This window comes from Corticium candelabrum, chromosome 5 (genome assembly GCF_963422355.1).
Source record: "Corticium candelabrum chromosome 5, ooCorCand1.1, whole genome shotgun sequence".
Lineage (NCBI taxonomy): Eukaryota > Metazoa > Porifera > Homoscleromorpha > Homosclerophorida > Plakinidae > Corticium > Corticium candelabrum.
Genome location: NC_085089.1, coordinates 1,605,001 through 1,621,605, shown reverse-complemented (window position 1 = coordinate 1,621,605; position 16,605 = coordinate 1,605,001). Strand labels below are relative to the sequence as shown.

The following is a 16,605-nucleotide window of genomic DNA, read 5'->3' as shown; positions in this document are numbered from 1 at the left end:
GTCTGGTTCCCGTATGACAATTTCAGCCTCCCGTGTATATACGGGAACCGGACACTGCCAGGCTCATGTGAGTCTGGGGATGCGGCTAGGTCTAGATACGTATACAAACAGATGTATTCAGTAGGTGTACATGTACAGTGATCATGACTGGGTTGGTATTCCATCTTTTTCTACCTCAGTAGTAATCATGTCTTGTGGATTTAATTAATTAATTAATTATTGCAAGCACTATACCACAGATTGATATGGAAACACTAACGTTTACTCAACAGATCTAGATACTTTTTCCATATAATAGTCTAGAATCTATACTCGACAGTCTACGAATATCAATCAGTCATATTTATGTACAAGCTCCGGATGGATTAATATCAATTAAAGTTGTGTGCACTAGTACACTACTAAAACAAAATTATAGGACGTAAAATATGTTGTCAGCTTGAGTTAATTAGAGTGTCTACACTGAATTTCAAAATCTTCTGTGGGTGGTGTGTCTGTCTGTCTGTCTGTCTATCTGTATTCAAGGTCAAGTCCATTAGTTAATGACTTTGTTGTTGCAAGGACTGGTTTGTATTTAAAAAATTCTAGCATATGTACAAGTAGAATCTGTATGAGAATAAATTATCTGTCTGTCTGTCTGTGTGTCGGTCGGTCTGTCTGTCTGCATGTCTGTGTGTCTGTTTGTCTGCATGTCTGTCTGCATGTCTGTGTGTCTGTCTGTCTGGTTGTCTGTCTGTCTGCGTGTCTGTCTGTCTGTGTCTGTCTGTTACCACTGTATCTACTTGCACAGTAGATTTTAATGATGAAATGGGGCTTCTATGGGTAAGGAGTGAAGTTTTCTTAGAATTATGATTTGCAAGATAGAGCTTTGTTCTTGAGTTACGGGTGATATCAGAATAATCTTGGTGCGCATGCGAGTTCACAAGTATACTGCAATCTCCCCTTGTGTTTGTCCTACTGAACTTTGAATCCAATTAAGTCATTCCCAGTTGATTGCACACCGAGGCATCAGCACCCCCCTCGGGTGTTCATTAGTAAGGTTGTTAGCCTAAGTGTCACAGAATTCTCTGTATAGCAATAAGTCTCTCTAAACATTTCACTACATGGTCACCATACTTTATCTCCCATTATTACACATCACAAACAAGATACCCTGCAACTGATATTGCCATCTATAAGTAATTAATTAATAAGCTGCCAAGAAAGTCAAGCATGCATGCAGTTGCTTACTCAGCAGGGACGTAGCACCTGGTCCAGTTGGTCTGGTTTCAACTAGACCACTTTTCAATATTTGTACTTTCACCAATAGACCATCCCCGATAAGTTCCGGAATAGGTTTTAGGTGATTAAATAAATTTTTATTTAATCACTTTGTAGACACAGCCTCATATCAAGTGCCTGCAGGCCCGCAGATCAAAACGCCACTCACAAACCTGTTCATGCCGGTTCAAGTGGATAAAAGGTTGAACCAGATGGTGCTTCGAACTTTTTGTTCCTAGCTAGGAGAACCCTTCGGGAAGTATGAACCCTGTGCTGCATGTACTCTGCACACACAACCCAATGGTTTCATGCTTGGCCCACTAATGCACTACATGCAAGTTCAGCAAACACACTGCAAACGCATTCATAAGACTGCTAGCATTCTGCGTGACTTTGTCTTATAATATTATAGCAATAATATAGTAACCTAAAAAGTTTCCTATAAAAAGTTGGATTTCAGGAGGAGGCTAGTCAGGCAAAGCTGAACATCTTACGATTTGGACTGCCACCAAGATATGACCGACAGACATTATTTGAAGTCTATTGCTGCGAAAGACTTCAAAAGAATTATGTACAGGTTATAGACCGCTGGCGAGTGTATAAACGAAATACACCCCGCTCCGCCCATGAGTTGGCACTAGGACGAAGCCGAGTGCTAACGAGCTGGGTGCAGCGGGTTGTATTCGTTTATACACTTGCCAGAGGGTCTATAACCGACTTGTAGCACCCAGATGAAGTGTTGATATCCTCCAGCCGAGGTGTTGATATCACCTAGGCGCGGAAGTTCAAATCAGTTGTGTAGCAAAATGTTCTGAAATCGACTTGGGCATTGAAACAGCAGAATTGCCAGTTATTGATTTCTTGGAAGCTACTAAACTGCTAGACGTTGATGTTGTTTCTGATCAGCAGTCTTCTGAATCTCGTTTCCAATTTCATCCAGTAGTTTTCATAAATTTCTTGATTTGTGTGTTCCCCCTAACCCCACAAAAGCTACTGCATGTGCGCGGTTAGAGTGTTCAACGCATGGAAGAAATGGAGAAACAAGCAGCCAACTGAAGAGGGAGCGCTCGGGCGGTACATGCATGATCTACATGTTACCAACAACAGAGAAATGAACTATTGGCTTGAAGGCTTGTGCATGTCTTGTTCGGAGGCAAGATAGAAAGCCGTATCCACCTTCTCAGACCTGCCAACCTAGCAGTGTCAAAATGCGTGAGTTTGCAGGAAAAAATGCGGGAGAATGCGGGAGTTTAAATTTTTGGGACACGCCTACAATAGCATTAATATATAAAAAAATTATATTGTAATAAGTGTTAATATATAAATAATATCTAATCATCAAAATTTAAGTATTTGCATTCCCGGTTGGAGTAGAAGCCATTAATTAATTTAATTATAGTGCAAAAAATGTATAACTGATTGATTAATGTGCTTAAATAGCGACACACAACATCAACACCAATTACTAAACATAATAGTTAATTAAACACAGAACTTGTACTGTACATACTACTGCCTGTTATAAAAATCTAAGAACAAAGTACATGCACATTCTCGCGGCTAGTTGGAATGTTCTGGATTCTATTTTCTTGTGACCTTCTTGGATCGCTTTCCAGCAATACATATGGTAATCAGGTAACCCGCCCCTCTCCCTTTTCCACTTCTGACCGACTCTTCCTTCTATGTTGGTATTTTGACCAAGTATGTTATGAAAGAGCCGGATGAAGAGAGGGGCTGGCACATAGAAATTGATATTGGGATATCAAGTATGTATGTACACATGCATGTACTAAACTCTAAGGTGTACAGTTACACAGAACAGGCACGCCCATCATTTTGGTCACACCCACCAATGGTCAGAATGCGGGAGATTTGATGCCAAATGCGGGTAGGCAGGAGAAGGGTCCCAAATGCGGGAGAGTTGGCAGCTCTGCCTTCTACCATGTAGCTAGTTTACAGCGTTCTGTGCACACGAGTATCTTTCTATAGCTGGACGCCTAACCATGGTTAATTTTTTCCAGAAGGACGACTCTCAGTTTAGTTTGCTCAGGTCTGCACTTGCTACATCCATGAAAGAACTCATTATGATTTCCGTACGGATCGGTAGACCCACCTATTGTTTGTTCTGGCTGACAGATATGTTTCAGTAGCCTAATTAAACAATTCACATCTTGATAAACCAGTAGCCCCAGGCAGTTATACGCCCAATTTATTGACCGGTCAATATGTAGCGGAAGTGGGATATGTCATTTATTGTAAGGGAATACTTGACACTGATTGGCACAGACAAAGCTCGGGTGCTACAAAAATGATGATTCACCAAAACATGAAGCAAGAAGGACCACATTCGCTAATTTCATTCTTCATGAGATAGAATGTCCAATGTTTATCTCTAGATATACCAATATTTTGAAGCTGAGTATGTATGCAACACGAGAAAATAATTATTCTATGTATCTGCCTGTGCATGGACGTCTGTGTGCCCTTGTAAATATTCAACCGGACCACTTCCAAACTGCTGGCTATGGACCTGCTCAGTTAAACACATGGTACAACCTCATTTCCCACAATATACCATATATTAACAAATCGTTCTTAAACTGGAAAATCAATGCTTCTCTGAAACAGAGTTTTCACTAAAAAAAGGTCATTCCAGACCAAACTCAGCAGCAATAGACTAAATCAAAAGCACAAGCGCTGTGCATGAAACCATGAAACGTCTACAAAACCATTCTAGTAAGTTACGGCAGCTGCACACATAAATTCAGAAACTAAAGCTATCTCCCTGTCTCTTTACACATTTACCGGGTGGTGCTCATTCCTAAATAAGCACGTTGCAAGTCATCGTATAGATCACCTGTAGTGTCCACGTCTTCTCCCAGTCTCCCTCGTATTGATTCCACACCAGGACCATTCGTCAGCAGTTCGCGATCATGTACACCAAGCTCACACGCGATTTGATCAAACTTTGGTCTCAGATGATGATCCGGATGCCTTAGTGTACCATAAGTACGAAAAAACCCAAAATGTTTTAGTAAAAATACAAAATACATTCATGGATGAGTTGTTATTACCAGCATCTGATCATTAGATCGTAGATGGCACGAGAGCAACCGGGTGGAGGTGGAAGACGATAACCAGCTTCTACCATTTTCATGACGTAATCATTGTTCCATGATGGATCGTATGGTCGTCGGCCGATTGTCCAGATTTCGTGCAGAACGATGCCGTAACTCCACACATCGCTGGCTGCTGAATACTTGCGATACATGACCGCCTACACACGCACACACACACACACACACACACACACACACACACACACACACACACACACACAATGTATTACGCACAATGGTTCGGTAGTCAAATACGAAGTAATGCGTCTTACCTCAGGAGCCGTCCACCGAATAGGTATCTTACCACCATTCGTTATGTAGTACTCACTATCGGAGAGATCACGTGACAGACCGAAATCACCAATCTAAAACACACAAATTTAATTAATCAAATCAAACATCAACAACTCACGGTATTTGAAATGACTTTGACCATTTTGTTGCTCAAAGAGTGAATTAACACACAAGCAAACAGACAAACAAGTAAACAAGCAAACAAGTAAACATGCACACAAGCAAACAAACAAACAAGCAAACAGACACACAAGCAAACAGACACACAAGAAAACAGACACACAAGAAAACAGACACACAAGAAAACAGACAGACAAGCATACAGACAGACAAGCAAACAGACACACAAGAAAACAGACACACAAGCAAACAGACACACAAGAAAACAGACACACAAGCAAACAGACACACAAGAAAACAGACACACAAGAAAACAGACACACAAGAAAACAGACACACAAGCAAACAGACAGACAAGCAAACAGACACACAAGAAAACAGACACACAAGTAAACAGACACACAAGAAAACAGACACACAAGAAAACAGACACACAAGAAAACAGACACACAAGAAAACAGACACACAAGCAAACACACAGACAAGCAAACAGACAGACAAGCAAACAGACACAAGAAAACAGACACACAAGAAAACAGACAGACAAGCAAACAGACACACAAGAAAACAGACACACAAGCAAACAGACACACAAGAAAACAGACAGACAAGAAAACAGACACACAAGAAAAGACAGACAAGCAATCAGACAGACAAGCAATCAGACAGACAAGCGACAAGCAAACAAACAGACAAGCAAACAAACAGACAGACAAGCAAACAAACAGACTAAAGCAAAAACAGACAAGAAAACAGACAAAAGCAAACAAACAGACAAGCAAACAAACAGACAAGCAAACAAACAGACAAGCAAACAAACAGACAAGTAAACAAACAGACAAGCAAACAGACAGACAAAAGCAAACAGACAGACAAAAGCAAACAGACAGACAAAAGCAAACAGACAGGCAAGCAAACAGACAGGCAAGCAAACAGACACACAAGAAAACAGACACACAAGAAAACAGACAGACAAGAAAACAGACCGACAAGCAAACAGACAGACAAGCAAACAGGCAGACAAGCAATCAGCCAGACAAACGCAAAGATACAGATAAAGAAAACAAACAGACAAGAAAACAAACAGACAAAAGCAAACAAACAGACAAAAGCAAACACAGACAAGCAAACAACCAGACAAGCAAACAAACAGACAAGAAAACAACCAGACAAGCAAACAAACAGACAAAAGCAAACAAACAGACAAAAGCAAACAAACAGACAAGCAAATCAAACAGACAAGCAAACAAACAGACAAAAGCAAACAACCAGACAAGCAAACAACCAGACAAGCAAACAACCAGACAAGCAAACAAACAGACAAAAGCAAACAAACAGACAAAAGCAAACAAACAGACAAAAGCAAACAACCAGACAAGCAAACAACCAGACAAGCAAACAACCAGACAAGCAAACAAACAGACAAAAGCAAACAAACAGACAAAAGCAAATGCACAGACGAGCAAACAAACAGACAGAAGCAAACAAACAGACAAGCAAACAAACAGACAGAAGCAAACAAACATGCTCAAGCATCTACAAGCTAAATCACTAACTTAGAATAACACACAATGATAAACCAACCTTGCACGTAAAGTTACTGTCGAGCATGACGTTCCTCACAGCCAGATCCTGTAAGTCAACCAATGAAACGATCCACAAACAAGAATAAACGATAACACGACACATACCCGATGAATGAACGCCATCTGTGACAGATATTCCATGCCACTCGCTATTTCGCGTGCCATTCTCAATAGATCCTTCGACAAATCCGATACATCACTGTCACACATTAATATCTACATCATAGAGCAAACGTATCATGTGACAATAACATACCTAACAGACTGTAGGTATTGCTTCAAGTCTCCATTCTCCATAAACTCGATTACCGCCATTAACTACACACACACAGAGTTACGATCGGCTAACAGTCTAACACACATGATTACACAGTGTCAACCGTACCGGTTCTCCGTCCAAGACGAGACCTCGTAGAGCCACAATGTTTTTGTGTTTGAACTGCCCCATGATGGCTCCCTCCTGTAGAAACCGGACTCTGTCCTCGTTAGACGAAGAATTCAACATTTTCACTGCAACGGCCACACCACCTTCAGATCCCTGTAAACAATTAATCATCCAAAGCAGCTAGACACAGCAACTATTGGGCTCATTACCATCCACGTTCCCTTGGCAACCGTACCAAACTCCCTAATTAAAAGGAACAAAAGTGCCGCACGTTTTGATTAGTGATTTTGCAACTGGTTTGTTTGTTGCGTAATACCCTGATCCGAGTGTCTCTTGAATGACGATGTCACATCGTTGAATCATGCGGAACCTCTTGCCGGCAAACTGAGCATACAGTTTTTCGACTGATTTGGCAGGCTGCCAATAGATGCTGTCATCACATGGAATGACAGAGTCGTAAACCCTATCAGCCTAAATAGAAAAAGAAAATTTGCAAAACATTCTGGTGTGTGTGTGTATGTGTACATGCACATAAACACACAATACATACGTCTGAATATTGAGGCACAGCAGGCATAATAACAACACAAGATGAGCAGTCAACTTTAACGTCATTGCCTTGTACACCAGATCGACTGTTTACTGATGTAGTTGCATAGGCGTATGCAAAACTCGAGTCTTCTGTAACATCCGTCTTCACAGTTGCTGTCTTATCACCACAAAACTTTACTCCATCATAACGGTGGTCAGCATCAGTCACATCGCTGGACAACGTCTGAGAGACTGAACCATCGTAGCTGATGTTGGTTAAGTGAACACCCTGACCATTGCAAGAATCCTTCTTAACCTCTAACAAAACAACCACCAACCACTCTGTTGTATTCATCATTAGTGGTATACACTTCATGAAGCCATTGCAAACCTTTCTTGTGATGAAAAGTGACCTGCTTCCGTCTCCATTTCAACCAAACACATATAATTACAACTGCCACAACAGCAATAATGATACATCCTGCTGCCACACTGCCGCCAATAACCAATGCGTTTGATCTAGTAGTAGATGAACTTCTAGTAGTAGATGAATTTCTAGTAGTAGGTAAACTCGTAGTTGACAGTGGTGATGAAGATGTGCTCTCACGTAATGGTAGCCTGCATGCAAAGTAACAGGATTTTGCACAATCTTCATTTTTTCTCTCTAGACAGTTTCCTTGTCCTTGTAAGTCAATTTTGATAAATGTGCAAGACTTATTCTGCTCGTGGAATGAATTCCACAACTGAAAAGTTGTTGAGTTGTTTTTTTTACAACTATCACTCCATGTTTTATTTCTATTATCACGAATCTCTTTTATAGATATCACATGTCCACATGTACCCGTTCCATTGCTGAACAGAGACTCAAGACGACCACCCTCATTCCCACATGTCCGATTTGCCTTTGCCCAATTCTTTCTATCGCAGCTGAAACACAGTCTAGATTCACTATTTGGTGACTCGCAAAACCAGTCTAGAAACCAGACAGTGTTATCTACTCGTTGCTAATTGGATACACAGACCAAAAGAAATCCAACCACAATAAGAGCATGCTGTTTTATACTTTGGGATCACTCATTTTTCCGACATTTTCACATGCATACAAACCATACACTGGTTTCTACCTCCATTCCCCTCCCGAAACGTAAGCTAAAGTGTTGCTTGCCTTTGAAGAATATGTCAATCCAATAAAAATTATCAAAATGCCACACTGCATTCCTGACAATACACATTCGTGCGTAAATAAAAAAGATAAAATTAGCTGATGAAGACACACAAACTACTGATCATAAAGCAGACAAAACACAGCAGGAGTTTAACTAGGAGGCTTTCATATTCAAGTAAGCCACATTTGCCGACCTCCCTCTCTTTACCCTGTAATTTGAGTCATACTTACTATTCACACCAAATCCTGTTTCTGACCCAAACGAACGTCGCCTTCCACCTGAATATCATGCAATTGACACAAACGTACGTAAACACAAACATCACATGTTACTAAGTAGGCTGGGAGCCAGATAACTCAAGATGGCAGGTTTGAGTAGAAAAGATCAGAGCAATTAACAGTCAGCACCTTTACAAACAATACTGCATTTCTTGTGGCTTGGAAAAGAAATAAAATCTAACAGTGTGCATGCACACATATATGACAAGTGCAATGACAAGTGCAATGCCTGGCCCTCTCCTAGGATACTGTTTGTACACTTGTGAAAATGACAAAAAACCGACGACACTCGATTACGCTCCAACAAACACAACAATGGAAAATGCACAAAAGTCAAAAGATGCCAGCTCAATACACCAACGTTTAGGGACTCCCTGCCAGTTGTTGCTCTCTTGCCTAAAATATTTTTAGTAAATGGTAAACCTCCATTGACGTGTTGTTTTTAGCACACACAGTACACAACTGTAGTACACTTACCATCAGAGCAAAATTTAAAACTTTGTAATTTGATCTGTCTAGAAGGCAAACCCACACATCATTGACACTGCAGACGGACAAGGATGATGGGGTCCACTTAATAAACTGGTGGTACAGCAATGACAACAAACTTGTTGCAAAGTGTTCAAATATCATAAACCTCCAGTACCAAGTCACTGGAAAAGACTACTGTGCAAGTATTCACACACAGTATGCCACTATACACAACACTCAGTCAGATTTCCAGATCCATTGTTCGATCTGTCTGCATCATCCTTCACCAGACACTAAACTCAGCCCAAAGTCCATAATTCCTAGTAGTAAACATGACTCTATGACAACAACAAACACTTGTTCCATATAGTAATTAAGGAAGTGTAGGCTACCAATACCATCATCATCATTGATCTAGTGACTTGCATGTCTACACATGCATGACCCAATTCTGCTTCGATTAAAACACTCCTTTGCATAACCAAACATTCCTCTAGTGCAACGATTTGTAAACACATGCTCAAGCCACACTTTAATGTTGAAGTAAAGCCTTTCACAATAGACAAAAAACCTCCTGTCAGGTCCCTTCTTGCGGTTGAGTGCCCACAATAGATACATAGCAAGGGACTTTTAGTGCTCTTTGTTATATAATTTAACAAATTGTCCAGTGTAACAAGTAACTACAGCTTTGACTGCCACTGGTTAATGCAATTACATCACGAACAAATGAATGTATCTGGTTAAACACTAGAACAGAACTTTGTTCCATTTTGTGGGAGTTGTGTAAGTCACTACAGCTGCCCCACCCAACCGCCCCACCCAACCGCCCCACCCAGCTGCCCCACCCAGGCAGCATCTTCTGATGCATTCGGATACGCATCAGCTATCATACATTGTGAATCAGGCTTGAGGTTTTTCACTTGCCACTTGCCTTGTGCAAAGTGCTTTAAAGCTCATAAATTTCAAACAAACTAAATGCAAATAAATTATGTAAAACCCCATAGCTGTCTCATCTCAGTCAAATTAATACTTTAGCAAACTGTTTGTTGATAAGATTTGCAAGTCATCAAACACAATAACCCACATTCACAAAATTTTCAAACCCTGGTCCTCCAAATCATCATTAATTATGCTTGTAGCACCCTAGCTTCGTCTGCGCTAATCCGTGTCCAGTATTCGCTTACAATAAGTGACATATTCCACTTCCGCTACATATTGACGGGTCAATAAATCAGGGGGGAGGGGGTATAACTGCTTGTGGCTACTGGTTTATCAAGACGTAAATTGTTTGTACAAAGATATCAACCCCTCAGCTGGGTGCTACATGCTGGCTATAGACCTTCTGGCAAGTGTATAAACGAATACACCCCCCTGTGCCCACATGGACAGAGCGGGGTGTATTTACACTCGCCAGCGGTCTATAACCTATACTTATAGACTAGAGTCATTTCCTAGCAAGCAATGTAATCCGAACTCTAACACACAAAGATAATAGAATTAATTATGCACTTCTCAACAATGACAATTTAATGTGCAGTTACATGTGTCATATAATTTCCACTGTGATTGCATGCACCAGTTCTCTTGATATTATCAGACTTATTACATATTACTTAGTTCTTAATTGTTCCATAATCACAAAAAGTCTATAGCTGTGTCTACCCATAGCCGCACCACTCCACAAAGAACAATAACGAGGTAAGTGACCATACGCGAGGCTCACACTATACTGGCATGTACATGGTAGAACAAGCTAGAAAGGAAAGAACTATACTTTAGAACTGATCTTGTCAGTCGATACCTTCTCTCTACACTAGACTGGCAATTGAAGTCTTCCTTCATCATATAAACAGATCATATTGCCCGTACGTACAGACTTGACCTTTCTACAGATTGCGCGAGCACTGTACCGGCCATGCAACAATGAACTCAAAACCTCATCGGATTTCACTTTCTCAGAAACACAATTAGCATGTCGCAAGCGCACTAAACTGCATGTGCACAAACCAGCTCAAAGCACACACAAATGCCACGCACACAAGACTAAACTGAAGTAAACGGTATGAGGACACACAAGCATCCTGTGATGCCACACTTTGCTACTAGAACCAACAAGACCTGTAGGGCACACACACACAAGGCTTTGTTCCAATTTATTTCTTTTGCTTCACGCGTAATCCGCAACGATTGCGACACAAACCGAATGAAATTGCAACAAAAAACACATAAAACCCGCAAGCCTTACCATTCGCTGTTGAACTGAAGACCAGAACTCCTACATACACGATTGCTACATCAAGCTAGAGACAACACAACACAATTAGACGCTCAAAATCGGTCGAGACAGCGTTAGAGCATGACTGTAACTCACCAGAAAACTGACTGTTGCAGCCATCGACTTCCTTGATCTCGTGGAGCGCGAAATCGAAACATGCGCAGCATACACCCAAGTTCACTGCATGTTCCGTCCTTTTGTATGAACGCAGGGCGCAATATCGGTTTACACCCCAAAAGCAGAGCCCGACAAAAACCACAGGAAGAACATGACGTCATGCATCATGTGTAAAGTGCGCATCCGGCTTCCGGCACGTGCACTTTGACAGCCACAAGAAGCCGAACCCCACGTACGATTTTAATGCAAAATGCAACAATTAGTGATAATTACCTAGCAATAAAACAAACAATGTATATCGTGTTTAATGAAGTAAACTAATCACTAAAGCTATGACATTCGATCTCCAATGTGTAGACCACGTGACACTAAACAGAGCCTAGCTAAAAAACTATTAGACCTACTCTAGATATCTAACAACAGCAGTGTGGTCTAGAATCGCCCAATAACGTTGAAAAGCTTTATATTATTATATCTAGACTAAGAGCACTTTTCAATTTTTGTTATACATATCAATATGTGGTCATGCAATTCTAGGTCACGTGCATTTGGTGTTTTACTCCCCCTCCCCCCTGTCACAAAAGTTTAGAAGTGCAATACAGCATGTCAAGAAATTAGCACTTGCTAAACTTTAAAATATTTATAGATAACACACAAGTCAAAGGTTAGAAACCAAATACCTTGATCAGATCAATAAACAATAACCAAGTGAGCTAAAATAAATTAAAAAAATTAAATATGTAAAAATATATAAATGTATTAATATATATTATATATATACAAAACATACCCTTCTCACGTGACCAGGTGACCAAAAAGAACTTATTTGTCCATGAAACAAAATTGTGTGGTTTCATGCAGCTGCATTGCATCACACAATGCATGCAGCAAGTCAATTAAGTTTCCAAATTATTAGTAGACTTGCTATCAAATTAATTCTTCACAAATAGCAAAGTTCATTGCAATTGCCAATTTTCATCCCACACAACTTTTTCAGGGTAAGTCAAAGTCCTCCAGTCTACGTCAGAACCATGCTCATTGACATCAATACAAGTCAATCATGACTTACTATAACTTCTGGTATCTCTCGACTCGCAGAGAATTGACTTTATACAACATACAGCAGTTTAATTTGAAACTCTTAATTCGTTCCTAATGTTATAGATACAACAGCGCCAGCTGCAATCCTAGCACCAGCAATTATTGCCAACAATTGTCAACCAAGATTGTTCAAATAGACTGGCCGCTCGATTCCACTGGTTACTCGCCCTTCACCAAAGAATAGATCATACTAATACACAAAGCAGAGAGTCACAGAGTTACTAAGCACACACTCGTCACATCTCGCAACACTCGCCTGTATAGATAGACAAAGAAGAGGATGAGGTACCAAGCAAGCTTGACAAACGCCTCTTTCTGGAAGTTTCTCAACACATTCCTGTTGTGAATCTCTGTCGGATCATATCTTCCCGTGTTGCCCTTGGGAATATGAGAAATACTACATACACGCAAACAAAATAATAAAACGATAATACAAATTTCAAAATTTACAAAAATCTCTGCAGCTCTGAAAGTGATTTAGAAACTTACCAATAGAAATGCCATACTATTAGAGGAACGTTTAACAATATTATCCAGTAATGAAATCCAATAATCAAGAATAGAGTTGCAAAAACGTGACCAGCAGCTTCAGGTACGACCAACTGCACGCACACACAAGCCTCAATAGCTACATATATAGTCAGTGCCAAATTAGGATAGTTGTAACCTTGTTTAGCTTTCTACAACACGATGACGCATTTAAGTAGTCACATTCCAAATCGGAGAGACAAATTATCTGAAACAGATGGTTAAAGAAATTGTGCCTCAAATGGAGACCCACGTTATCGGTGAATGGATACGAAGTAAACTGTGAGAAACATCAACAGGGTTGACGCTATCAGCTCGAATATAAAAACCATAGAGTCGGGACCCATCGTTGTCTAAAACCACCTGCAATCCGGGAGCTTAGATAGACATCCGGGATAGCGTGTGCTTGTAAACAACGTTGACATGGCTACACATTTCGACAGCAAACTCACTCATTTAGCTGTTACTTCTCCTCTAGATTCAAAGACAGGCCGTTCTTCATCGAGAAGGCAAAGACGGAACGTCACTTTAGCAGCCAAGTTTTCCCAATCTCCAACAAATGACACACAAGCTCAAGTCCAACCGTCCGATCTCAGCCAGTTGAGCCATCCACAAGCTGAAGATGAAGTGTACGGGACTATTCAGAGCCGCGATGTGACGACAGACGAGATTTACGAGCAACTTCAAAGGATGAAATTCGAACACAGAAAAACTCTTCGTCAGATAGAAGCGGTTTATAACAGAGCTCGTGGTCTAGCGGATACTCAAACAAACTTGACGTACAGAGAGTCAGAAGAAAGAATAGAAACAACAGATGAAGATGAACGTCAAGAGCCTGTGACTGCACTTGAAAACACGCAGCAAACAGGAGATTGTGGGAAGGAGACAGAATGTGATGAAAGTGTTGGTTGTAGTGTAGAGAATGGCTCATCTGATGGAACGGATACGCCTTGGATGGATGACGACGAGGAGGCTGACTGGAGAACACTTCGATGGATGGCTGAAGATAAACTCGTTGACATGTCGCAAGATCATCAGCAAACGGAAGAGACAGATAGAGATGAGTCATCTGGGACTGAGAGTTTAGAGGAAGACAAACATCAACCAGAAGAGACAAGTGGATTTAGCTCCCAAATAGATGATGAATCACCAATTGTTAAGGCTGTGCAGGACATGTGGCAGGATTTCTCAGTAGATGATTATCGGTTTGAGGATGATAATAAAAGAAGTCAGTCTGATGAAACCAAATGGTTTCCTCAGATCACCATACCAGAGCCATTTCAGATGACAATACGAGAGGAAACAAAAGCCCTTAAAACTGGAAAGAAGAAATCAAAGGTGGCCGAAGAGCTGGAAGAGAAGCGGCTGCAAAAAGAAGCGGAAGAAGAAGCCGAACTAAGAAAGAAGTTCAAAGCACGGCCAATGCCAGCGAGTGCAATGGTTCCTCTATATGAAGAGATGCAAGAGAGGGATGAGATGAGAAGAGCTCACATGAAAGCAATGAGCAGGCAACTTCTTCAATCAACTGAAAAACCATTTAGTTTTATAAAGAGAGAACAAAAGAGAAAGCTGCAGCGTCGGCAAGCAGCTCTTCAAAAACTTGCAGAGAGTCAAGTGTGTCATACAAGAGTAACGAAAGCCAGGCCTGTCCCTAAAGAAATATTTGATCCTCACATTGACGAGGAAATTAAAGAAGAAGAAGAGTACAGGAGAATACGGATTAAAATGAGAGCTGAAGAAATGTTGGCAAAAGCCTCTCTGCCATCCAGCATGAAGGTAAAAGGCAGACACTATACTGTGGGCAACCTTCGATATAACCTCTTGAAAAATAGAGAAAAACAAGCTTTTCTAACTGAGGACCATCGATTTCATCCAAAAGTCAATCAGGCTGTGCCTGATTTTGATGAGCAGCGTGAAAAGTTTGATCAAGAAATGGCAGCTCTTAAACGGGAGAATCAAACGACAACAGTGGAGCCGTTCTATTTACGTACAGAATTGATACCAAGTCACAAGCAACGTGTGTTGAATGACATAGAACAAGACAAGGACACTCTTCCTGAAACGCGATGGCCTTTTACTTTACCACGTAAACGAGTTCATCTACACCCCGGAACGACGTATATTGCCTCACCAGATAGTATGATCTCGAGGTCAACCAAATCTTCTGAGTTGAGAGAGAACAGCACACGAAGCAGTCTGAATGAAACTCAACTGAAAGAGAACAGAGAGAAGGCAGAAGAGTTGCATCTTGCAGCCAAACAGAGATTACTAGCGAAAGCAGTTGCTAAGAAGTCAAAGGTCAATGATCACAGAGACCACTTGAAACGATCTTCAAGGCAAAAGCTGATTGAATTCTTAGAGAATGACCAAGAGAGAAAGATAGAATACAGACGGGAACTAGAAGAGATGGAGGATCGTCTCAGTAGGAGACCATTTCTATTCGAACGAGAATCTCAAATCAATGCTCGACGTGCAGCACAACTGAAATACACAAGAGCACTGAGAAATGCTGGACTAGACGACAGAACAATTGACGAGCTTGATGGATACAAGGATGACAGCCGACAGGCTTCAGTAGCTCTAGCAAGAGGAAGACGATTAGAACAGGTTGAAGATTATCATCAAGACAGTGACCAAGATGACAGTGACTCAGCTTAAAATATATAATTCATAATATTAGAAATTTATTAGAAGTATAATGTCGTGCTGAGTACGTAGTTCTTATTACTGGTGTGTTGACTCATTTTGTTCACAACCACCTCCCAGTTTCCTCCACTGCTGAGTGTATTCCCACACTAAGAGTGCCCCACTGACATGCACATTCAGTGACCTGATTATTCCCAATTGTGGGATTTCAACACACTCATCAAGAAGGGCCAGGTATTCGGCAGGAATCCCCTCACGCTCGTTTCTAATAACACAAACGTTGGTGTCACAGCACAGCAATTGTTGCTATTTGGTGTGTACCCGAGAAGTAAAAGTGATCTTCGTGGAAAGTTGTATTCTGTAAGGCATTTGCTATTTGCTGTTTGCTCGATGCCAATTAGACTGTATCCACGCCGTCTCATTGATTGCAAATATGCCTGGAGATCAACTGGTCGTACCTAACAGAGAACTAAGGTGTTAACGATATTGTAATTCTGACATGCAGATATTTACAGATGCAAGAGCAGAGAAATAAAGCAGGTGGACAGAATGGCAAACACACACACACACACACACACACACACACACACACACACACACACACACACACACACACACACACACACACACACACACAGCAAGGACAAATGGCAATACCTCTAAAATATCGAGCCACTTCTCGGCTGTTACACTCAGCGACTGGAACATGCGATCATCTAAAATCTTTG

At 40.9% G+C, this 16,605-nt stretch overlaps 4 protein-coding genes across 6 annotated transcripts in view; 1 reads left to right on the top strand and 3 right to left on the bottom strand.

Annotated features, from left to right (window-relative positions):
* Positions 1–3,918: 3,918 nt before the first annotated feature.
* LOC134180002 (ephrin type-A receptor 4a-like) lies at positions 3,919–11,728 on the bottom strand. Of its 2 annotated transcripts, XM_062647054.1 has the most exons (13): positions 11,582–11,728; positions 11,456–11,510; positions 7,687–8,268; positions 7,315–7,613; positions 7,081–7,235; positions 6,974–7,007; positions 6,765–6,917; positions 6,636–6,697; positions 6,485–6,578; positions 6,378–6,425; positions 4,652–4,744; positions 4,335–4,537; positions 3,919–4,254 (listed from the first exon to the last, which is right to left on the bottom strand). In XM_062647054.1, the coding sequence occupies exons 1-13, from the start codon at positions 11,603–11,605 to the stop codon at positions 4,062–4,064; spliced, it is 1,995 nt and encodes a 664-aa protein (XP_062503038.1). In that variant the 5' UTR covers positions 11,606–11,728; the 3' UTR covers positions 3,919–4,061. The 2 variants fall into 2 exon arrangements, with proteins under 2 accessions (XP_062503038.1, XP_062503039.1); XM_062647055.1 differs by lacking the exon at positions 11,582–11,728 and having other exon boundaries at positions 7,687–8,222; positions 11,456–11,505.
* Positions 11,729–12,728: 1,000 nt separating this feature from the next.
* On the bottom strand, positions 12,729–13,608 carry LOC134179760 (protein cornichon homolog 4-like). Its single transcript, XM_062646716.1, has 5 exons — positions 13,504–13,608; positions 13,371–13,439; positions 13,193–13,305; positions 12,960–13,100; positions 12,729–12,893 (listed from the first exon to the last, which is right to left on the bottom strand). Exons 1-5 carry the CDS (start codon positions 13,576–13,578, stop codon positions 12,863–12,865), a joined length of 429 nt encoding a protein of 142 aa, XP_062502700.1. The 5' UTR covers positions 13,579–13,608; the 3' UTR covers positions 12,729–12,862.
* A 33-nt stretch (positions 13,609–13,641) lies between these two features.
* On the top strand, positions 13,642–15,966 carry LOC134179758 (protein FAM161A-like). The gene has a single exon (XM_062646715.1). The coding sequence runs from the start codon at positions 13,655–13,657 to the stop codon at positions 15,887–15,889; it is 2,235 nt and encodes a 744-aa protein (XP_062502699.1). The 5' UTR covers positions 13,642–13,654; the 3' UTR covers positions 15,890–15,966.
* Positions 15,874–16,605, bottom strand: part of LOC134179757 (probable methyltransferase TARBP1) — a 16,430-nt gene continuing 15,698 nt past the window's right edge. For both annotated transcript variants that reach the window (XM_062646713.1, XM_062646714.1), the window contains 3 exons: positions 16,535–16,605; positions 16,199–16,335; positions 15,874–16,142 (listed from right to left, as the gene is read on the bottom strand). The exon at positions 16,535–16,605 is cut by the window's right edge and continues 54 nt beyond it. In XM_062646713.1, the coding sequence (XP_062502697.1) occupies positions 15,956–16,142; positions 16,199–16,335; positions 16,535–16,605 (395 nt within the window). In that variant the 3' untranslated portion in view covers positions 15,874–15,955. The remainder of the gene's footprint in view (positions 16,143–16,198; positions 16,336–16,534) is intronic.